Source organism: Panicum hallii, chromosome 1, assembly GCF_002211085.1.
Source record: "Panicum hallii strain FIL2 chromosome 1, PHallii_v3.1, whole genome shotgun sequence".
NCBI classification, from domain to species: Eukaryota; Viridiplantae; Streptophyta; class Magnoliopsida; order Poales; family Poaceae; genus Panicum; species Panicum hallii.
This window is the reverse complement of record NC_038042.1, coordinates 13748963-13773894: the sequence shown is the minus strand read 5'-3', so window position 1 is coordinate 13773894 and position 24932 is coordinate 13748963. Positions and strand designations below refer to the sequence as shown.

Sequence of the window (24932 nt, the reverse complement as noted above, 5' to 3'; positions counted from 1 at the left end):
GCCTTCAGCTCCTCCCAGTCCGGGCGGGCGTGGCCATGTGCCCCCGCCAGGACCCGCCGATGCCTCTGCTGCGCCTGCTCCCGTGGCTGCTGCACCGCAAGCAGCAGCACCTACTCCTGCTGTGCCTGTGCCTGTGCCCGTGGCTGCTGCACCGCAGGCAGCAGCACCTGCTCCTGCTGCGCCTGCACCCCTGGCTGCTGCACCGCAGGCAGCAGCACCTGCTCCGGTTGCGGCTGCCCCACCTGGCCGCTATGGTCAGGTTTACAGCCGCTGACTTCATGCTCCTGTGCCCACGTGGCAGTACAGCGAAACTGCTCGCGTGCTTCAGCCGCTTGCGCCCCCTCCACAGGCCATGCGCGGCTCATCTCCACCTCCTGTCCTCTGATGCATGACCCGTCTTCAGTCTGGTACCATTCCGCCTGTCAACTACTGGAATCTGGGCCTGTTTAGTTCCCAAGGTGTAAACGCAAAAAAGCCGTAAACGCAAAATTTTTGAAGAAATCTTGCTTATTTGAAGTACTAAATGAAGTCTATTTATAAAACCTTTTGCATGGATGGGCTGTAAATCGCGAGACGAATCTAATGAGCCTACTTAATCCATAATTTGCAACAGTGATGCTACAGTAACCATCCGCTAATTATTACTTAATCATGGATTAATTAGCATCATTAGATTCGTCTCGTGATTTACAACCCATCCATGCAAAAAGTTTTGTAAATAGATTTCATTTAGTACTTCAAATTGGTAAGATTCCTTTGCAAAAAGTTTTTTTACCTTTACGGCACGCAAACTAAACAGGCCCTTTGTGTGCTGATCATGTTGTGGCTTCTCCGGTTCTGGCCAATTATCACAGCGCCCTTGCTGATCCTAATTGGCAAGCGGTCATGGCAGATGAGTTCAAGGCTTTGGTTGACAATGGTACTTGGAGTCTTGTGCCTCAGCCTCCCGGCACTAATGTGGTGATAGGAAAGTGGATTTATAAGCACAAATTTCATTCTGATGGTTCTCTTGCACGTCATAAAGCTTGATGGGTTGTTCGTGGTTTCTCTCAGCAGCATGGCATTGATTATGATGAGACTTTCAGTCCGGTTGTCTAGCTGGCGACTATCAGGACTGTTCTTAGCATTGCTATCTCTCATAACTGGCCGATCTGTCAGCTTGATGTGAAGAACGCCTTTCTCCATGGGAATCTTGATGAGACAGTGTACTGCTAGCAGCCTCCAGGGTTTATTGATCCATCTCATCTAGACTATGTCTGTCTTCTGCAGAAGTCGCTCTATGGTTGAGGTAGGCTCCTCGTGCATGGTACCAGCGGTTTGCCACTTATATTCGACAGTTGGGCTTTGTTCCTTTGGTTTCTGAAACCTCCTTGTTTGTGTACAAGGACGGCTCTAGCACCGCTTATCTGCTTTTGTATGTCGATGACATTGTTCTCACTGCCTCGTCAATAGAGCTGCTTGATTCTATTATCAGGCGTCTTCATACTGAATTCGCTATGACTAATCTGGGTGATCTTCATCACTTTCTTGGGATTTCGATCACACACACCTCTGATGGACTGTTTCGGTCTCAGCGGTAGTATGCTTTGGACCTACTTCAGCGCGCTGATATGAGCGAGTGCCACTCCACCTCAACGCCTGTTGATAGCAAGTCTTAAGCTGTCCGCTACATATGGTCCTCCGGTTGCAAACTCTTCAGAGTACAGGAGCATTACGTGTGCCTTGAGTACCTCACCCTGACTCATCCTAATCTGGCATATGCTGTTGAGCAAGTTTGCTTATTCATGCATGATCCTCGAGAGCCACATCTTGCACCCATCAAGCGCATTCTTCTCTATGTGAAGGGTACACTGTCATCAGGTCTTCACATTGGTGCCGGTCGTGTGGGCACTCTCATAGCATATTCTAATGCAGATTGGGCTGGTTGTCCTTACTCTAGGCATTCTACCTCTGGATACTGTGTGTATCTCGGTGACAATCTGGTGTCTTGGATCCTCTAAACGCCAGACTACAGTCTCTTGCTCTAGTGCTGAGGCTGAGTACAAGGTAGTTGCTCATATTGTGACCAAGTGTTGTTGGCTGCGCCAGTTGCTTCAGGAGCTCCATATTCCCCTCACCACGACTATCGTGGTCTACTGTGACAATGTTAGCATGGTCTACATGACAGCCAATCCTATCCATCACCGTCACATGAAGCATATTGAGATTGATATCCATTTCATTCGTGAGAAGGTGACTTCGGGGCAGGTTCGGGTGTTGCATGTACCGTCCTCCCATCAGTATGATGACATTATGACCAAGGGTCTCCCTGTATAGTTGTTTACAGACTTTAGAACCAGTTTTGGTGTCCGCCAAGCTCCCCCTGCGACTGCGGGCAGGTATTAGATATAAATAGTTGTAACTGCAGCCTATTCGGCTCCTATTGTAACTGCAGCCTGTTCGGCTTCTATTGTACAGCTATATATATGAAAGGTCACCCCCCCCCCCCTCCTAGGGTTTGTGGTGTTTACCCAACTCTCTTCACAAACCAACAATCACAATCGAGACAAACATAGCTTCTAATACCAGGACACAGGTTTTTACTTAGAGGACCCTTCGAATTTTCAAAGAAAACTTTGTTGCTGAGTTGAAAGGTATGTGGCTGGGTGTAGTTTGATGTGGCATAACCAGCAGGTTAATTATCACTGCTATGGATGTGAGGTTATATATGATCTTGAAGCAATCCTCTCCACACTGCCAAAACAACTACCATGTTTGGACTTTGGTCTACTAAGATAAGCATGTGCAAACAACATAGCATTTCCAGTTTGACTGTGTAAACTTGTTTGTTGCAAAAATACAAATTGTCAAATTCAAAACTATCCCAAGTTAAAACAAAAGGATGCAAGGTTAATGGGAAACTAAGTTTTAAGTTCACAAGTTAGTGAATATCCAAAATGTAGCTTTCTTGGTTTTTCAGAACAAAACTATCCAAGTTAACGCATCGATAAAGTTGGTTGTCTGGTAACAGGTAGTGGTATGTTAAGCTTACCTACAAAGCATTTTACCCTCTTGCAGCATCTTCTAAAGAACTCAGCCTTATGGCCTTTTCTGTATTTAGCTTCCATGAATGGAAGAGGACCCTACAGTGAATAAATCATGATGTGGTAAAAAGATTAAAGGAAAAGGGCAAATCAAGCAGTTAATGCAAAGTACTCTGTTTGGATGCTCTCTATGAGTTTCATATGCATTAAGTCTGCCAATATCCATGCAAGATAATTTCCATCCAAATATAAAAGAGGAATCATGTAATGAAATTGGTATCTATTGTGCTGGAAATAAGAGGCAAATCATATTAATTTTATGAGTTCAATGTGATCAAGTTAACAATTTCCTCTCAATTATGATTTTCCCAAGCATGAATCCTCTTTAGGATCCGTAACAAGGGGGATAGAAACATATCATTACAGTTGAGAATGAGAAGTATCTCCAAAGTCAAACCAAAAGACAACTTGGTCAATTGGGCAGACCCTGAAGGATACTGAGTGCATCAACTATTTGTACCAATTGAATGTTGTGGGCTGGTCGGCAATCGGCATTATCAAAAGGTATCAAACAATTGAGGCAACAAAGGGTTTTGCGGGTAACTCTATCTTGGCATAGTACCAGATTTTGTTATCAAGCCAATCAGTTAATCAAATGGGCTGTAATGATTTAAGTGCAAGCAGGCAAGCTCAATATCATGATAACCTAATTTGTTTACATGCAAAGCTGTGCAAAAGGTATATGGAATATTCCAAATCAATTTTCAAAAAAATGAGTCCCATGATTACAATATTAAAATACACAGAAAATGATAGGTGCTAAGATCTTCACTATTGGCAGCTTATGAGAAATTGTAAGATTTCATTAGCATGAACCACGAAAGGTAAAGAAATGCTAGGATGCTACAAGAGTAGATTAAAAAGCAAGACCAGTAAAGGAAAAACATTAGTACGGATGCAAGGTGACAGAATGCTTTGCGCCAAAAATGGGCTTCTTATTTATTTATGTTAAATCAGATAAATGTTTCACAAAGAACACATCATAATTCCGGACAAAATTAGGATGTGCCTTTAATAGTGTTACCCATCTAGCATCAGGAAGTAAATGCCCAAGTTGACGAATTGATACACGAGAGAAGTTGGCGAAGTTCTCTTTCATTTCATAGCCATTATTCCTTGATTTTTCCAAGATCGAATCTATAGATTCTTTTCTTTAAAAAGAACATAAAGTTAGTATAGACACACTTCAATATGTTCATAGCTCATTACAAATTCGTTAATACCTTTGTAATCGGAAAGTAGACACACTTCAACCGCGCATGGGCTTGACAAGAAGCTAAGAATACAACATGGAAACAAACTAAGGCAAATAAAGAAAAATTATCGTATCCTAATTTCAATGCAAGAGATATATTACCTGCTGTTATTTATGTAAAGTTTAGGTGCACAATAAAATCAGGACCATTTGAAGAGTGCAAATTAGTTACTGTGACTTCACCCTCTTGTACTTCTGCTAAATTTACACCATTCACCTGAAAGATATCATCAACAACAAGGCACCTCAAAAAACAAAAAGAATGATAGATAGAGGTGCACATTTTCTATGGCATATTGAGCATTTGATTGCAGCCATGCAAACTTTCCATGTGGACTATTTAGTGAGGATTGGAAAGGCCAGACTCGTAAAAGTAAAAGAAAAATATTTACGAGGCACTCATATTCCCAAGAACCAGTAAGCTTGCTCCATTCACGTCTCAGCAAACAATACACATGAGCTTTCATGACCACCATTGAAATACATTTGCACTTGATATATGTACACAATGTACCCATGGATTTCATGTGGAGTTGTAGGCTTTGATGTCATGGTTAAGGTTATAATATATCCATAAAGGGAAAAACCACAATCAGCATAAGTTGGCTTATATTGATATCACTTTCGTGTATTCTCAATCTTTTGTTTATGCAATTTTCTTCAATACTCCACTTGCATAAAAGTTTACACAGCTTAAAACTTATTAATTTTGGAAAATAAACTTGTAATATTTGATGAAAAAATTGAATAAAGGTAGTATTGTCAAATGTTGAACATATCACAACAGCCAGCAGCCATCTATTAAGAACACAGCATAGTCGTAATTTTAATACTGCCCGTGCAGTCATGTATTCCACACTCAGGTGCTAATCTTACCACAACAATAACAAAGCCTTTTAGTCCCAAGTAAGTTGTGGTAGCCAATCTTATCACACAAAAAAATAGACTTTATTGTCAAATTTACATATTCCGAGAAAGGAAAGTGTATGCTGGTTATTTCTGGATTGATTGGCCAGGTTGATAGGATCTGTTTCGATTGTGTCCCCACTATTCCAAGCCAAAATTTGGGCAGGGCCAAACCAAGGGCATGGACAAATTTTGTGAAAGGAGGATGTATTTGGAATGTGACCATGCCAAAGTTTGTTCTTATGCATATGATATGTGGGCCCTATATGACAATATTTTTTACACTAAAATATATTCAATATAAATCTTAAATTGCAGATTTAAATGTATAGAGTAAGTTACTTTAAATGGAATAAGAAATGAAATTGTGGATTAAGAGATCATTGGAAGGTTTTCATCCAATTAATGCAAGGTAAGACACCTCTCTCCTTGTGACAGATCACCCCTGTATGGGCATTGGCTGCCCAGGCAGCTCGGGCCACCAAATTCTTGCTCAGCTTCTGTGAGGGATATGGTTTGGCCAGCCAAATTTTTCTTGAGCAAGCCAAATTTTGGCATGAAACCAAATAAAAGCCTTAAATTCTTGGGCATGGCCAAATTTTGGACTGGATACATAGGGCCACAAACCAAACAGACCCGTAATGTCCTACCAACTAGGACCTTTTTTGTCGGTACCAACTATGACTTCTTCCAAAGTCAGAGAGAGCAGAAAAGAAGTTTAGAATGACAAGGGGGAGGGTAGCTCTGAGGCTAGATGGAAAAGAGAAGAGTAAGCAAGACCAATAAAATGGGAAGAAGCTCTTAACAGTTTAAAATGTCTTGTTACACAGGCATCACAGCCCAAGTCTTATTCTGGATCCTTTCACATCCCAATTATCTAACTACCTCCCTGCCACCAGTTACCTATATAAATCAACAATGGAGGCGTTCTAAACTTGAATATTTATCAGTTTAAATAAAATGAGCAATCCAGGAATATAGACTTAGTAATAACTGTTATGATGAGATTACAAGGTCCAATAGGATAGCATATACACATGAGTGCCGAAGATATGCATATAGCAACCTAAAAGAGAATATTAACAAGGTATACAATAGACTTTAACAACACATAGCTACAGATGAAAATCTGCAAACACAATCATTTTAGAACAACCAAGCACTTGATAAACATCCTATTGAGGCTTGTAGCACTGAAAGGGAATCTAACAAACATACCTATATTTCCAAATTTAACTAATGAATAGCAGTCTGATATTGAGGCTTGAAATACTGACAGGGAATAAAAGACAAACCTCGAATTCAACTGGGTTTCTTGTATTCATTTATTCAGTATCCTCATCATACTGAACAAATTTAAATAAATCACATTAGTATAATACCACCAATTAGGCTTATTTTGCAAATACACTCTCCACAAGAAAGTATTGACAAATAAAACATGTAAAATGAAGTGCATCAGTACAGCAATCAAAATAGCTTGACTCGGATGAGCTATTAACGATCCTCTTGAATTCAGAAATTCAACTTGCAGCCCAGCCACAGCTTGAGACCAGTGTTAATGTTATTATTTTGAAAAGGAGTTTTGTGACCGCCAAGAAGACCCATAAGGCCAGGCCAGTAGCAGGTGATTATCTGGACGCCTCATCTCAAGCTTAGTTTCAAGCTTGTACTTCTTTACTTGGATCTTGAGAAACTCACCAGTTAATCTTGGTTAAATAAAAACAATTTACAAAATGGCCACACTATATGGGTGCATTGCGCATTCCAAATATGTGAGGACAGATGCTAATGAGTATTATTATATCAATTTAATTATAATGTCTTCATTGCACAGATTGGTTTCCGGGACCTAGTCAAAAGGTTCAATGGCTTTGGGCTTCTGTCTATTGTCTTAATATTCTACAAACAACTAAACCGTTGAACAATGTCGCTCTTGCTGGTGTCAGAAAAACTCAGCACGAAAATCTTTCAGTTCATAATGGATTCATAGAACAAACGCACCTATTCATGTTAACAATAGACCTAACCAAATACAGTGCAAAAATGTAAACTACAAAATTAAGTACCTGAAGAAAAGAAACTTAATCCTGCTAAGACAAAATGGAAATTTATCTCACTAGTTTCTAGTATGGAATAAATTCACATAACAACCTGCTGGATATATGGGAAATAGATGTCCTTCAAAAAACCAAGAAGTCTGTCTACTTCCAGATGTTTTTTCAACCCACAAATCTCCACCTGTGAATGTGAACAAAAACACATGCACAGCAAAAGGTGAACAACTTGACAAAACATTATCAAACTAGACAAAGTTTCTATTTGGATTCATTTCTTAAAACTGATTGTAAAGAACAGAAAGGTGAAAGTAGGTTGCAACATGGAAAGTGAAAGAAGTATATATGACTAACTAACTAATAAGTAAAATATTTTTCCAACCAGTCACAGCAATGTTTAATTCTTTTTTTAAATGAAGCTCTTATGGAAGCTCAACTCCTTAAAGGAATCGGTGCTCATAGCCTAAGAGGGGAAGGGGGTGAATTAGACCTTTCTTAAAATCTTAATCTATGGCTCAACTAGTTTGCACAAAATATAAACTAGAACATGCTATTTAGATGTGCAACTAGGTTTCTTCTAGTGACAAAATCTCATCCCAAAGAGTTTTGCAACCTATAGCCAATTCTATCAAGATACTACTCCATGAATGTAAAAGTACATAAGATTGCAAGTATGAAATGCGAAAGCTTAAAGAACCCCATGAGAGGAAGCAAGCTCTTGACGCGCGGATTTATCCCGTGGTATCGGTAGGCATAAAGCCACCCATAGTCCACGTTGTTGAAGCAATCACTAAGAATATTACTTTCCGGTCACCAAGTCTCTTCCAGGACTCTTCTTGATTTGCCACAAAGGCTTAGCCACCAAGACTCACGCCAAGTCTCCGGTCACCTCGATGCCGTCTCCACTAAGAAACTTCGCCATGAAGGAAGGGGGTCTCCACGTCCCCCGCACAAAGCCGTCATCGCCGCACCACACCAAACCGGAGGGTCAATGACTTGCCAGCGAGCTACCAAGAACTCCAAGGGGCCGGCACACCGAGATACAAGCTTTGGTCCATTCAAGAACCAGCACACAAAACAACTACACCTTGCACTCTCACTCTAACTAGAGCAAGCCTAGCACTCTCACTTGGAGGACTTCTTCTGAGTGCAAGAGGCTTCTCACAAACTCCAGCAACCTCAAATGATCTGGGGTGAGGCCTTATATAGGTTAGAGGGCAGCTCATAGCCGTTGCTTGCTTTTACTCAGAAAAGCATAAAGCGTCAGTTAAACTAGTCGCCACCATTGGTTTAACCGGTTACACTCAGCCTGCTTACTAGCCGTTGAACTCCCAACTTCTATCCTCTGCTGACGTCATTGCACCAACACCATGCACCAACGACTGTCGGTTTAACCGGTGCTGAAGACTTTGCTTGGAAACCATTCTGGAACCAAAACATGCGTACTGAGTAACCACAGCATACTTGCGCCCGCGCCTTCTTTTGCACCGCCGATTTAACCGGTGCCTCTGTCATTTCTTCACTTGATTGCCATGTCATCTCCTCATTGCACCGACGCCTCCATTCTTATAGCATCGGTTCAACCGGTGCTACTGTGATTTCTTCACTTGATTGTCATATCAACTCACCAAAGCACCAAACCGTTATAAGTTCATGCCGTCGGTTTAACCGACGCATATAATCATACTGAACCTTGTCCAAATCATCTCGGCTGCATTTTCACTACAACTTGGACATCTTGACAGTGATTTGAACCATCTTGTATATGGATTGGACTCCATCCATGGGACCTAGAAATCCTACAAACTTGAGCTCATAAACTCGTTAGTCCCATTGACTAGGTTGTCACACAATCACCAAAATCACAATCATAGTCTAATAGGGCCATGTTCCTTGCAACTCCTCATTTCTGCTGGGAAGGGGTGCGTGTGGAATACGTGGGAACAGATACTCCCTTTGACACACAACATAGTGTTTTTGATAATATATCTCGATTGGAGAGTTTTCACTGAAATATGAGTGCGCATATGGAAAGGACAATTTCGCCATGAAATATTAAGTGAGCAAATATATCCCAGCAAACTGGTATAGGAAACTTATGTTACTTATCACATCAATTTTTTCTGGGAACTGTATTCGACACAGGACACACTTTCAGGAGACCAGAACATTTGGAAAGTGATTCGAAAATGCCATGTAACCACCTGGGTAAAACTCTGGCGTGGTGACAACAGCATCTCCTCTTTAGATGGTTCCTAACTCCTCCAGCAGTCTGCAATCCAGAGGTACTGATCTGATTTACTTTGGAAAGTACAGCAAATAAAGTAGCAAGCAAGCAAAAATTGGGGAGAGAGAGAGAGAGAGAGAGAGAGAGAACCTTCCAAGTGTGTTTGGAATTCTTAGATAATGTTTTTTTCAGCAAGGCCTCCCTTGATAGGTGTAAGGTAAACACTTTTCTAGATTCCTTAGTTTTAGAGGAAACAATAGCAATTCTGGTGCATAGAAGAAACACAACAAGCTCATCAAGCACAACCACAACTTTCTACCTAAATTATGTGATAAAAGCATACCTTCCAAGATGCATTGAAGCAATAGTTCCACAATAACCAAACATCCCAAAGAAGGGCTGCAATATCTAACAAAAAAACAGATAAGTACAACAATAACGAAGCCTTTTAGTCCCAAGCAAGTTGGGTACAGTAGAGATGAAACCCAACATGAGCAACCAACAAGGAAAAAATAAAAAAAATAATGAAAATTTAAAAGGCATCAACAAAGTAATATTATTAGGGAATATAAAAGCCTCGTTGGTTCAGGCATGTGGATGGCTGATTTAATTAATACATAAATACCAACACATTAACTTCCTTCTGTATAAAAAATATTTGGAATTAAGATATTCATGATTGTTAGACGATGAGGTCAAGCCGGCCCCTTGGGCCGCTGGGCAGGTGGCCACACAGACAGTTGCGGAGGACGCCACAAAATCAAGGTATTGCCAAGACAACGAGCTAAGAAAATGCATGCCGGCGTGCGACGGTGCGAGGCGGGCTGGAGCCGCTGGAGCTGGAGGCGGGGGTAGCCGGAGCGGCGCCAATGCCCGCGCCGCGTCGAGGCGGCTGCGTGCGGCGGAGGCCGAGGTGGGGCGCGCGCTCCGCCGCAACGCGGAGCGCCGGAGCTGGAGGAGAAGGCCCGGCAAGCGGGCGCCGAGTGCCAGGTGTGGATGGGCATCGCCAGGAGCCACGAGGCCGTCGCAGCCGGCCTCTGCGCCACGCTGGAGCAGCTCCTGCAGCCGCCCCGCGCGGCCGCCGGTGGCTGCGAGGGCAACACCGAGGACACGCGGTCGTGCTGCTTCGAGGCGCCGGCGGCGGCCGCGGACGGCTCCGACGAGGACGGTGCAGCGTCGTCCGGGTCGAAGACGTCGTGCAGGTCGTGCGGCAGCAGATAGGGTTAGTTTTTTTTTACAGGGTGAAGTTGGGCTGGGCCGAGGTATTGCCCGAGAAATACCTAGCAATACCGGGCCCTCCACCACTGCACACAGGCCTGTTAGCCATGCGTCCGCCGCCCTGGGATAGCTATAGGTTGAGTGCCTAGATTGGGCAAGGATCTCCACTGATTGGTCTTATTTCTATAAACCTAGCATATCCTTGCCTATATATATTGTACCTGTGCTTTGCACCCTAATCAATCTATTATCCCGAGCCATACTTGCTTTCAATGACGTTTTCAAACCAAAACATAAAGAAGGTTTATGGAGAAGCGTGGCATATTTCCATATGAAAAGGAAGATGAAAAAGAGAAACTATAAATATGTGTTAGATTCTTTAGCTTAGGATCACTTCTGTTCTATTAAGAACAGGAGAGAGATAGAAATGAGAGGAGTGGTTTTTTGCAGTGAAGCTGCTTTTTCCATTGATATATGGTTCCTATATATAACCTATAGGGTCAGTTTGCACAAGTTGCAAACACCCAAATTGGAATTTTCCTGCTGCTGTTCAGACTGCTACTTGGGACAGCTATCTAAGGCTGTCTAAAATCTTCTACAGCCATCTATATGGCTTGCTGTCTAAGAAACTTAGTAGCTAAGATATCTAAGCAAAATACATCTGACCCTACTGGTCAAAACAAAACAAAGCACATGGATTATCTCACAATTCTCCCCTAATCCTTGTGTTTCTATCTAATGAGTCTGGACCATTCCAATCCTTGATCTTAGCTCTTGGAATTTGACTCGCCCAAGTGCTTTGGTGAGGATGTCAGCGAGTTGGTCCGCAGTGGGGATGCATGTGGTGCTAATTCTTCCATCATCCAAGCAGCCCCTGATGAAGTGATAGCGGAGCTCGATGTGCTTGCTGCGCTCATGGAAGACGGGGTTCTTAGCCAGTGTCAAGGCAGACTTGCTGTCCACCTTAAGCTCTACCAATTGTTAGATTCTTTAGCTTAGGATTAATTCTGTTCTGTTAAGAACAGGAGAGAGACAAAAATGAGAGGAGTGATTTTTTGCAGTGAAGCTGCTTTTTCCATTGATATATGGTTCCTATATATAACTTATAGGGTCAGTTTGCACAAGTTGCAAACACGCAAATTGGAATTTTCCTGCTGCTGTTCAGATAAGGCAAAAACCAATTTTGCTACTGCTACTTGGGACAGCTATCTACTGCTGTCTAAAAGCTTCTACAGCTATCTATATGGCTTGCTGCCTAAGAAACTTAGTAGGTAAGATATCTAAGCAAAATACATCTGACCCTACTGATCAAAACAAAATAAAGCAAAACACATGGATTATCTCACAATATGGAGCCAGGCAACTTCTTTAACTCAAACTGGTGTTGTCAAAAACTATGTAACGTTGATTAGTGTCAACAAAGGACTAAACTGCATTGCATCTTAAAATGTAGAAAAATGCAAGTATATTATACACAGTTCTAAAAAGATGGGCTATGGGAACTTCAATGTCAAGCACTTTTTAAAAAGGTGGAATGCCAATATGCTTTTTCCTATAGAAAATAAATGTGGATCTACATAAATTGTTGCCCAAGTCCAAAAGTCAACCCCCAATTTCTAAACCACCCACTTCATGACCATAGAGTGACTCATTCTTGTTCACCATGGTTTTTGTCAAACGTGGCAACAACGTGCCATCTTTAGCTGGCATGGTGTCTAGTGTCCACATTAATATCCATACCCACATCCATGTTTCTCTCTCAGCTCATGCCCCCACCATGGTTGTCCTCAGCTTGCTGGCATTAGGGTGTCAACGCAAACCAGTGGCCAACCACAGTGGCTACCCTCAAACACAGTTATGGAACAACCATGCACCACCAAATCGACTGCCACAGCCAACTTAGGACATTCCACGAGTTCTTGGCCACAAGGCCAAGGAAGGTTTTTCAATTAAGTTCACATGCTAGCAGAGTAACAAGTAAATACGGCCGGTGCCACCACTCTAGAAGAGCCTCACTTCTTCAAAAAAAAACAAAAAAAACGAAAGAAAGAAAAACTGCTCAATTTGGGGGTGCGGCTGCCAGGTTCTGGTTTTTATATCTAATCCCATTTCCTGAACCATAATCCAAACAACCAAAATGTGGATGACTCTGCACAATTTGGTCAACTTGAAATATCTTTTCTCGAATTAATATCTGCACATTTGCATAGTCAGGATTCTATCTAAACAATAATAGCCTTTTTCAAATACAATGCAATGCAACTGAAATAAATTGGAGTCTCGAGTCAGTCAAGTATTCTCACCAATAGATATGGTGCTTTCCCACCAATACCTTTCTGCCGAAATACTCTATGGTTAGAAGAACACATTGTACCCCTGTACAATATGTCAGATTAATTATTAACATACTATTAATTATATGGAAGAAAATGGTACGAAAAAACATTAAAAAACAAGTACTAGTGCGGTCTATATACTTCATAAAATTGAAACTTGAAAGAATGTTACAAGATTGTTCAAAACTTAATAAAACCACTTTTTTTCTCATGTACACTTCCAACAAATATAGATCCAAGTATCAATTGTTGAGAATCAAATAAAGAAAAAGAATGAAGTACTCTTGTCTGTTAGCTCTGGTTCATATTAATTGGACAGAAGAATTTATAGAATTGTGTGATCTAGATATCATAGTTTTAGATTCAATCAAGTGTGCAGAAGCAGAACTATTCAGCCACTCCAACATTGGAGCCTTTGCTGTCACTTTGGTCATCAAGTATTTAACGTTAAATAAGCCTGAATACTACAAGTCATGTTATTAAACAAAGCACTCACTACATCCCCAGTACTCCCAGTCTCCCAGCATGGTTCACAGCATAAAAAATGACCCATAGAAATATATCATTTTTGAGCTTCCCACATTACCATTTAGAGATAGAGTTCCCATCTGAAACATCCATTCCCCTACCAGTGTCAAAAAACACAATCTTTTCTTTGTCAAGAGTTATCCTGTAAGAAGATTCAAGTTTCAGTAACTATACCAAGTTTGTGCAGTCTGGAAGACATGTATGACCCAAAAATTAAATACTGTAACGCTATGGAAGCAAACTTGAAGACAAAACTCTAAATAATGTAGGATCATAAGTATAGTCTCATAACACCGACAGCAAAAAGCATCATTATGTATGAATATCATGGAAATAGAGCAACTCAATGTAGCTATCTGCTTATTGTCATACTAATACTAATGAATGAATATCATGGAAATAGAGCAACTCAATGTAGCTAACTGCTTATTGCCATACTAATACTAATTGTTAGCGTGATGTATAGGGTAATGGGCCCAGGTGGTTCGGCTGCAACCCTACAGGGTGTGGTGGCTGTCTTCCCCCCTCTGGTTTTGGTCAGTTGGTTATGTTTGGCAAGGATCTCCTAGATTAGATCTTTCCTATTCTTAGGGATATCCTTGCCTATATGTACTTGAGCCTTGGGCTCCTCCCATAATCAATCTACTATTTTTCCCAGCCATACTCTTTCATGGTATCAGAGACCGGGATCTTCCCCTCTCGCCCTTCCGCTGCCCCTGCACGCTCTAGCCGTGCTGCAGTATGATCGGGAACCCTGCCGCCTCCGTTGTCGACCCTGCTGAGCAGGCTCGCTGCGACGCCGACGCCGCGAAGCAGCAGCTCGCCGAGACTCGCCGCGCCGCCCTCGCTGAAGCCCAGGCGGCCGAGCAGGAGGCCGCTGCTGCATCCGCGGCACGCAACGCAGCCGCCGAGCTCGTCCGCGCCGACCAGCAGCGGTCCTCCTCGTCTGGCCGCCCCCAAGCAGAAGATGAGGAAGAAGCCGAAGGACCACCGCACCTACTCAGGCGGCACTGCTGCGCCTGGCAGCGGCGCTCCCTCCTCCGGCTCCTCCTCTACGCCCGGCACGGCTGCTGCGCCTGGCGGCGGCTGGCCGTCGTTCTTCAACCCGTGGACCGGGTCCATCCAAATGTGGGCCGGTCCCCGTGCGCCTCCTCTGGCCCAGCTTCCCCAGGGGCGCGTCGGCCCCCAGCAGCAGCGAGCCCAACAGCAGGCGCTGCTGGCCCAGCAGCTGCACCCGCTCCAACAGCAGGCCTTCCTGTCGGCGCAGTACCAACAGCAGCAGCAGCCGGCGCAGTACCAGCCCATGGTGGGGTCTCCGCTCTGGGACCAGAATTCTCTGGCCTCCACGTTCAGCACCGTCACTCTCACTCCGCCGGCGAACAACGACTGGTACCTTGTTACACGTGCTTCTTCCCACATGACCTCCCATGATGGTACTCTCTCTCACTCCTCAACCCCTCGGTATCCCTCTCCCACCTCCATTGTTGTCGGTAATGGTTCACTCCTTCCTGTCACCGCCACCGGCTCGACGCACCTTGGCTCCCTTGTTCTAAATAATGTTCTTGTTTCGCCTCAGCTTATCAAGAATCTTATTTCTGTTCGCCAATTCACTACTGATAACAATTGTTCTGTGGAGTTTGACCCGTATGGTTGTTCTGTGAAGGATCTTCTCTCACGGAACGTGATCATCAGGTGCAATAGCTCCGGTCCGCTCTACCCGCTGCAGCTGCTCGTGGCTCACTCCCTTGTTGCCAGCTCCACGTCATCCTCCCTGTGGCACCGTCGCCTCGGCCACCCTGGTCGCGAGGCCCTCTCCTAACTCACTTCGGCTCCTGGTTGTAATAAAAGTTTGGAGTATTTGTGCCATGCGTGTCAGCTAGGACGACATGTTCGTCTTCCTTTTAGTCCTTCAGTGTCTCGAGCATCAAACAACTTTGATCTTATTCATTGTGACTTATGGACATCTCCCATTGTTAGTGTCTCTGGTTACAAATATTACTTAGTTGTTCTTGATGACTGCTCACATCACCTGTTGACGTTTCCTTTACGGCTTAAATCTGACACGTTTTCCACCCTGTCTAACTTTTTCGCCTATGTGTCTACCCAGTTCGGCGCACACGTCAAGGCCGTCCAGAGTGACAACGGCCGGGAGTTCGACAACTCTAGCGCGCACCTTCTTCCTCACAAATGGCGTTCAGTTTCGCATGTCGTGTCCCTACACGTCCTCGCAGAATGGTTGAGCTGAGCGGATTATTCGTACCACTAACGATGTCATTCGCTCCCTTCTGTTTCAGGCGAGCATGCCACCTTTGTATTGGGCTGAGGCGTTGCACACTACTACTCTCCTCCTCAACATCTTGCCGACCAAGACACTGGATTTTTCGAGCCCGCACTTTGCTCTCTTCGGCAGTGCACCATAATACAATAATCTGCGTGTCTTTGGCTGTAAGTGTTACCCCAATCTTTCGGCCACTGCTCCCCACAAACTTGCCCCGCGCTCTGCCCTCTGCATCTTCCTTGGTTATTCCGCTCACCACAAGGGATATCGATGTCTTGATCCTACCACAAATAGAATCATCATCTCCCGTCATGTTCTCTTTGACGAGACCGCTTTTCCCTTTGCTAAGCATACCTCCCCTCCCACTGCTGCGGACTTCACCTTCCTAGATGAATTCCCTAACCCGGCGCCCCTTCCCATAGGGCTGCCGACTGTGTCTCCTGCAGGTCCTCCCGGCACCACCACTGTTGCTGTACGCCCCCATGCCGACGTGCAGCCGCTTCCTGCGCCACCAGTACCACCAGGATTTCCCGCACTCCTATGTGCGGGTGGTGCACCGTCCTCGCCAACCGGCGCGCCATCCTCCGCGCCACACGCGGCCACGATCCCCGTCGTCCCCGCGCCACGCGCGGCACCGACGGCCTCTCCAGCACTCCCACGTGCGGGGTCCTACGCCACGCGCGGCACCGGCTTCTCCACCCGGCTTCCCGGCGCAGCCACGCGCGGCTCCTGCCTTGCGCGTCTACTCCAGGCGCCCAAAGCAGGCTGCGGTCCCTCCGACAGCACCAGTCGCCCCTGTAGCACCGGCCCCGGTGCCCCGGGGTGCCATTGTCGTTCCCCCGACAGTGAACCAGCACAGCATGGCGACTCGGGCCAAGGACGGTTTTCGCGTACCATCCTTGTACCATGCTGCGCCACTGTCCCCGGTTCCGAAGACCTTCCGTGGCGCCCTTGCCGATCCCAATTGGCGGGCTGCTATGGAGGAAGAACATGCTGCCCTTCTCCAGAACCAGACTTGGGAGTTGGTTCCTCGCCCGCAACATGCCAACATTGTCACGGGCAAGTGGATCTTCAAACACAAGTTCCACGCCGACGGTTCTCTGGAGCGCTACAAGGCACGTTGGGTCCTTCGCGGCTTCACCCAGCATCCAGGCATTGACTTTGCCGAGACCTTCAGTCCGGTCGTCAAGCCCGCCACGTTTCGCACAGTGCTCTCTCTGGCTCTCTCTCGCCAGTGGCCAGTTCACCAGCTCGATGTCAAGAACGCCTTCCTCCATGGCACCTTGACAGAGACCGTGTTTGCAGCTCAGCCCTCCGGATTCAAGGATCCTGCCAGGCCCGACTTTGTCTGTCGTCTGAACGAGTCGCTCTACGGTCTCAAGCAGGCCCCCCGTGCTTGGTACAGCCGCTTCGCCACGCATCTGGTCTCTCTTGGTTTTGTGGAAGCCAAGTCGGACACTTCGCTGTTTGTCTACCGCCGTGGCACTGACACGGCCTACCTGCTCCTCTATGTTGATGACATCGTCCTCACCGCCTCCTTGACACACCTCCTGCGGCAGGTCATCTCAGCCCTCCAGCAGGAGTTTGCCATGAAGGATTTGGGCGAACTCCATCACTTCCTCGGGATGCAGGTTCAGCGCAGTGCCGATGGTATGGTACTCTCTCAGCGCCAGTACATGATTGACATCTTGGATCGTGCTGGGATGGCCGAGTGCAAACCATGCACAACGCCCGTGGATACCAGCCCCAAGGTCTCTGCCGACTCGGGAGCTCCAGTTGCTGACCCGTCTGACTACCGGAGTCTTGCCGGCGCCTTGCAGTATCTGACCTTCACACGGCCCAACATTGCCTACGCCGTGCAGCAGGTTTGCTTTTACATGCACGACCCTCGAGAGCCCCACCTGGCTGCTCTCAAGCGCATCCTTCACTACATTCGGGGTACTCTACACCTGGGTCTTCATCTTCGACCGTCGACCCAGGATGACTTGGTGGTTTATTCTGATGCTGACTGGGCTAGCTGTCCCGATACGCGCAAGTCCACCTCGGGCTATGCTGTGTTCCTTGGTGACAACCTGGTCTCCTAGTCCTCCAAGCGTCAGAACACCGTGTCCCGCTCCAGCGCTGAGGCCGAGTACCGCGCCGTCGCCAATGGTGTTGCTGAGGCTTCTTGGCTCCGACAGCTTCATCACGAGCTCCACATTCCGCTTCGCCGTGCTACCCTTGTCTACTGCGACAACGTCAGCGCAGTCTACATGTCCTCCAACCCGGTTCAGCATCAACGGATGAAGCACATCGAGATCGATCTTCACTTCGTTCATGAGAAGGTAGCCATGGGTGCCGTGCGGGTTCTTCACGTTCCCACGACATCCCAGTTCACCGACGTCTTCACGAAGGGGCTGCCTTCTTCAGTGTTCTCCGAGTTTCGGTCCAGTCTGAATGTCCGTGGCTAACCACCGACGTTCCGACTGCGGGGGCGTGTTAGCATGATGTACAGGGTAATGGGCCCAGGTGGTTCGGCTGCAACCCTACAAGGTGCGGCGGCTGCCTTCCCCCCTCTGGTTTTGGTCAGTTGGTTATGTTTGGCAAGGATCTCCTAGATTAGATCTTTCCTATTCTTAGGGATATCCTTGCCTATATGTACTTGAGCCTTGGGCTCCTCCCATAATCAATCTACTATTTTTCCCAGCCATACTCTTTCACTAATGAACAATGAGACCTCTTCAGATCAAAAAAAAAATCAAGCCCGATACATCTACATTATTATTTTTTATACTTTTTTTGTTTATTAATGCACTTTAGTACCCTCACATTTTTCCATTTAAAGCCTTTTCTTTAGAATACACTACTAACAATATCCCTCCTCATAGATTCCATGTGAGTTTTAGCTTTTAGCTCAACTGTTGTTAATTCTTTCTTTCATTGCCTTTCCTCAATGAAATTTTACTTGTCTGGTAACTTCAAACCCAACACCCTACTGTCTGGCTTCATACGAATAGCCATTGAAAAAAAAATCAAGCTATAAATAAAGTGCAGCATAGCAACATTTCTTAACCTGTTGACCTAGCAGATTAGGAAAACAACTTTGCAGACTTCATCTGCTAACAGTAGTAGCTTCTTTTGCTAACAGCTATCAATTTTCTTTTCTTTTGGCATTACATGTCAAACATAGATTACTAGCTAAAAAATGTATAGATACAGGTTGAAGTAGAACGGATAAAGAAAACAATATTAAAGACTGATGATACAGGTTGTAGTTGAATGGATAAAGAAAACAATATCAAAAGAATGATTCTTTTAATTCGGGAAAAAAATCTGGCTCTTTTAGACGCTAGGACTTTGATGGGAATAATATAAATGCATGGGGTCCTAACTTGATCAACTTCCTTTCTCCTCTACCATTTGACCACACAGCTTGCAGTGCATTATCCTGAGAAAAGCAAAATAGAACAAAAAAAAGGGCTGAGGGAGGGGGCCATCAGAAAGTGTTACCAACCAGATATTAAAATATATGATTCTAACAAGAAAACTAACAGTAAGGTCAACAAGAGCGCTCTCAGTGCTATATTCTGCAGGAAGCTCTTGAACCAGATCAGTCTGAGGGGTAAGGTCCCACATATTCTGTAGATAACGATTGTTCGAGTAAGAACTAAGATAGGGATTAGTCCAACAGGTTTATATCGGCAGAACTCAATTGATTTCTGAAAGTTATGAATTCAGAACACAAGCACGAGGATCTTAGGCTCGCAACAAGATACTAGTGCAGAAATTGTATCTTCGCAAGATAGGATGCGAGCCTGAACTCTTAAAGAAGTCTATAGTTCTCAGTACATTGTATCAAGAATAGGCAATGAAGTGCTAAATGTGAGAGTAGAGAATCTAAATAGCACTACATCACATACTCACCTCAAATGTACTGACAAATCCTCCTTTTTCATTCTGACAAAATAAACAGATATCAAATACAGCAGCTGATAGCATGCAGAGCCATCTCATGAATGAAAACTTAACCCGCTGTTACGATAGAAAATAGAAATGGTTAGAGACTCACATGGAGTCTTAATATGTTTGTACTCTTGGTGTCAAAGTTGCTCAACTTGATTTTTTCTGTAATCTTCCTGTCAAGGAGGTCCGTTAAAAAATAATTGCCATCCCAGTGTATCTCCCGCACCTTTCCACCTCCCACAGGGGCACTGTTCAACTCCCTCTTGACACTATGCAAGAAGACATCACGAACCGACATCTCTTCGCCAGAGTTGTTCAGCGTGAGGCTGATGATCACACCACTTGGCAACAGGACCTGAAACCGGTACACTCTTGAAGCATCTTCTTCCTCAATCCCATCCGAATACTGTAATAAAGCCTTTCTCTTGGCTCCTCTGCTTGCCTCTGCCATCCTAGAGCAAGACCTGCTCACCATGCAGAACAAATTGCAGAAACTATTTTCATATGAGATTTGCACAATTCAATATGGAAGAAAGAACAGCACAAAGGAAATGAAACAAGTAAAAAAAACGATCCAAATCCGAGCATGCAAACATGAAGCATGATAAATGCTTTAAGAAAGAAAAAATACAGGTTTAATTGTTCGAATGTATATGAGCTAAACGATGCTGTTTTCCCCAGCTGGAATAAAAGGAAATGTAAGCACCGCTGCACAAATTACAATCCGATCATGAACTGAGGTAAAAACTCCAGTACCAGAGCATGAAGCGCGATCGCATCCCATGCGAGGGCTACACAGTTCCACATTAAAGAAACTATAACACCATAGTTTTTCCCTCTGGGAAGATCAGCAAGGGGATTCCCGGGTCGGCGCACAAATCAAAACCCGTACCGATAGACGAGACACAAGAGACCCAATACAAGAGCGTGAAATGCAATATGCTCGGTGCCTTGCAGCAATTTTGCACATCGATTTCTGTTACCCAAAAATTAGCCAAAGATCGTACATTTTTTCCATCAAAGAAAAGAATAGGGATGGGAAAGTAGCAGGCTAGTCCCACACTAGAATTATCCATTGTACGATCAAGAGGCGAGGGGCGAAAAAACCCCAACAAAAACCCCAAGAAGCGCAGCAAGAAAAAGAATTCTACGCACCGGATCAAAACAAATCGAAGGTGAGAAAACCCCACCGCGCAGGAACAGAAGAGCAAATCTTTCCGCTCCGATCGACCCAAAATCGCCCGGCACAAGAAAAAGAAAATGAAAAAAAAACAGGCAGTAAGAAGTTAATAATAACCGGCGACGAGAGGCCCCTTTCCGGCGGCGCCGCCGCTATTCCCCTGCGACCCACGAAGCCCTCCGCGCTCCCCTCGAAGCAGGAAGAACAAAAAGGTTGCTTTTGACGTCAGAGAAGAAAAGATTCTGCAATGGAGGAGGAAGGCGGGGGCGGAGTTGATGCGAGGAGGAAACGCAAGGGGAGTGACTGAGAGTGTGTTGGTTTGCAAGGTTCTAAAGTTTACATCCATCACATCAAAGAGAATTTTATCATTTAGAAGTATTAAATAAAATCTAATTACAAAACTAATTGCAGAACTTCAGGGCTAATTCGCGAGACGAATCTAATGAGATATATTAGTCCATGATTAGCGGATAATTACTGTAGCATCATTGTGGCAAATTATGGATTAATTAGGCTCATTAAATTTGTCTCGCGAATTAGCACCCATCTGTGCAAAATGTTTTATAAACAGATTTTATTTGATACTTCTAAATGATAAGATTCTCTTTGATATGATGGATCTAAATTTTAGAGGGTAGGAAACGAACACACCCTGAGTGGATTTTATGGGTTTTAGAATGCTGAGAAGGGAAAAATGAAGAAGACCACGGGTCAGGGCATCCCAACAGGAAACTTGCGCTTCTCCGCCAAGCCGCTGGCCAGTTGTTACGCACCTACGCTCTGCCAGCAGCATTGCCCCCTCACTGACGGTGGGGCCATTGAGTCTGCCTGCGTTGTTGCCCCACTTATCAGTGAGAAGGCTGGCCTGTTTTATTGGCAGAATCATCTTAGGCTTAATTATTTTGCGAAATACGGCAAACTCAGACCCTCACTTACACGCACGGCTATGAGCACCTCTAAGGACACGTCCAATAACTAGGGACGTAACGAGAGCTGTCCTACGTGAAGAGTAAAAATGAAGTGAGAGAATACTAGCTAGCGATCAACAAATCACCAATGTATTTCTCACGGCCACGAGAAGATAAAGAGGTGAGTATATGAAGCCAATGATATATTTAAAGAGAAAAAATAGTCTTCCATTCTTTTCTCTACCTTCATCTCAGCTAGCTAAGTAGCTAGTGCCTCCGGGTATCCTAAATAGACGGCAAATCAACTATTATAGAAACCTCATCTCTCTGTTCATGGTTATGTCATATACCACTATGAATAGTATACGGTTAATTTCTGAAATGAATTCTAAAAATTATGAGCACTTATGCCAAGTCAAAAACTCGAATTTGAATGGACAAATTCCAGCTTAAGAAATCTTAACAGCTGGCTATACTTTGTTCACAATGCAGGCTTATTTTCAGTTACATTAGTCGGTAGTTCTATGCTACCTACAACCAAAAATAAATTACTACTAGTGCAGAAAGATTTGCTTTATCTCGAAATATCAGCCTTCTTTATAATTTTCTCAAATAAATAAATCCTGATAGCTTTTTAGGAAATAATGATAAGAAATTCTTGATTATTAATTTACCTTTTCGTAAAGGTACATAAATTAGACTAGCAAACCCTCTGCACTAGATAAGAATGTGGCGAAGAACAAGAAGCATCAACCATATCAAAATAACACACCGGAAATCAATCTTCAATATCATAGTAACTCCCTTCATTTTAAATTATAAATTATTTTGATTTTTTAAGATGCATTGTATTTGTTATGCACCTAAATATATATTATATATCTAGATACATAGTAAATACTATATTTCTAGAAAAACCAAGACGACCTATAATTTGGAGCAGGGCGAGTATTAACCAAAGTTGTCTCATGCAATATTGTTAGCATCGTTCCAAAGTCAGTATGATGTGCCGCCGCTTCTGTGTCTTCTATGCACCAACTCATGGCTACTGTAACTTTCTCCAGTGGACAGTAAAACATACGGTCTCGAAGCAAACTCAATTGCAAGTTGCAACCACCGTGTATGAAACATTAAGAGCGCACAAGAAGATGCAAGAGCGCACGAGAAGATGCGGAGGAAGAGAAGGTTGGTCCTCTTCATATATCTATAAGTTGTGCTATAGTGATGGTTGGTCGTCCTCATAAGTTGAGCTATCGCCATGGACATGCTAGCGACAAACATGATGCTCCAAATATTCCTTCTTTTTTGTCGAGTACTGACTCCATCCCACAAATAGTACATTTTTAGTCTCTCAGGCGGATTAGTAGTCATGAGAAATGACCTCAATACACCTAATTGAAGTAGTTAATAAACCAAACCTAGAAAAGGGGGAAAAGTAAGAGAACTAAATGTGCATGCACCTTGGAAATGGAAAATACATCTTGAAAAAAAACATCAATTAAATGTCCCTACACCTTGCTGCATAGGAATGCTTTGTCAAAATCTTTTAAAAAATTAAAAACTATTCTTATAACATTTTTTCCATAATTGTATTCAAACTTTTTTGCGAATGACAATAAAGACGCAAACACTCATATACACGCACGCACACTCAATCCTATGAATACGGTACGCAACCCGAGCCCTATGAGCACCTCAGAAAGACTGAGCCAGCGGATCTTTAAGATTGACGAAGTCATAACACACCTCGTTGTCGACGGGCAAGTCGCCTATCACTGAAAGAACAGGTGCCGGTTAAATTCCAGAATAATTTAGAAAAATACGAGCACCTATATCGAGTTGGGGATTCAAATCTGGATAGGCAGGTCCTACCACTAAACCTTACGAGCTAAGCTACCGCCGGGTAGCAAATGTACTCAAACTCTAAGGCGGCCTCTTCCAAGCTGCTGTGGATGGCTAACCAAGAAGCGAGAAGCCCAACATATTTGCTAGGTATAATTATGCCAAATCCTGGATAAATGCTTTTGGTTAAACATTCATCTTTTAATATCCCTATTTAGCCTCTTCCAACAAGTGTCACTTCGTGATTTAAAAGGAAGAAAAAAAATCTACGGCTACCATTACATGATTTGAAATAAAAATTATGAGAGAGAACACTAAAACATATGGTTTAGATTCCCTCTTAACGAATTTCGCATGTTTATTTTACAAAACTTATGTACCTTTATACACACACAGGGGCGGCGGCAGGGGTATACCCTGTATGCCTTGGCGTACCCATGATTTGAGACAAAAAGTTAACAAGTATATATATTACACCCACGAAGAAATAAAACCCACTAGTCTAGCAAGAAATAATTGTTTGGTTAGATTTATTAAAAGAGAATTCTTCAGTTAAGTGAAAGATAAGAATATCATCAATCTCTTCCAACAAGTGGAACGAGCCGTAGCTCGAGCGACAATCACTCCATGTTGGGGAGCTGCCGACCGAGATTTTTCCCTAATTTCTCCGCAGGTGTGTTTTGCTGCTGCCTCACGTATGAATGCGCCACAATGGTCAGGTTGACGTGCCCGTCAAGTGCAAAGTCTGATGACTTCGGATACCTCTCAAACACGTGAAGTTTCTGGGTATAGGTTGGAGGTCTAGGGTGCGTGCATGAGTGTGGTGGTGTGCCACGTGAAGTTTCTGGGTACAGGTTGTAGGTCTAGGATGCATGCGTGAGTGTGGTGGTGAGTTAGTGTATGAGTTAGATACTACAACTTGTACTTGAACGGTTGAAGGATAAAAAAAATAAGGGGATGTAGAATTATATTGCAGTAGCCTTTACTGTTTTGTAATATATTTTAATTATTTATATTTACAACTTGTACTTTGATTATTATTATAAATTTGTTATGATCATTATAATTTATCGTCCATTATATTACGTATTTGCTTTGAAATTCTTTTATATCTGGCATATCCAGCTGCAAATTCCAGGCTCCGCCACTGTATACACAAACACATGTACCCA

The 24932-nt window shown here is 43.9% G+C and overlaps 1 protein-coding gene across 1 annotated transcript; it reads right to left on the bottom strand.

The window, feature by feature from the left end:
• Positions 1–3046: 3046 nt before the first annotated feature.
• Positions 3047–21308, bottom strand: LOC112902266 (structural maintenance of chromosomes flexible hinge domain-containing protein GMI1). Its single transcript, XM_025971249.1, has 16 exons — positions 20587–21308; positions 19937–20294; positions 19792–19824; positions 19420–19506; positions 19260–19315; positions 13669–13752; positions 13050–13122; positions 9872–9927; positions 9679–9793; positions 9506–9573; positions 7399–7485; positions 6540–6590; positions 4441–4555; positions 4307–4359; positions 4108–4234; positions 3047–3122 (listed from the first exon to the last, which is right to left on the bottom strand). Exons 1-11 carry the CDS (start codon positions 20607–20609, stop codon positions 7467–7469), a joined length of 972 nt encoding a protein of 323 aa, XP_025827034.1. The 5' UTR covers positions 20610–21308; the 3' UTR covers positions 3047–3122; positions 4108–4234; positions 4307–4359; positions 4441–4555; positions 6540–6590; positions 7399–7466.
• Between the last annotated feature and the right edge of the window lie 3624 nt (positions 21309–24932).

Bases quoted from the DNA above. Each gene is read 5' to 3' on its own strand.
- LOC112902266 (XM_025971249.1), bottom strand. From the start codon at position 20,609: ATGCGATCGCGCTTCATGCTCTG. The intron at 19,825-19,936 runs GTGAGTCTCTAA...TTATTTTGTCAG, and splicing joins CAAACATATTAAGACTCCAT to AATGAAAAAGGAGGATTTGT. The intron at 9,574-9,678 runs GTTCTCTCTCTC...TCTGGATTGCAG, and splicing joins ATTCCAAACACACTTGGAAG to ACTGCTGGAGGAGTTAGGAA.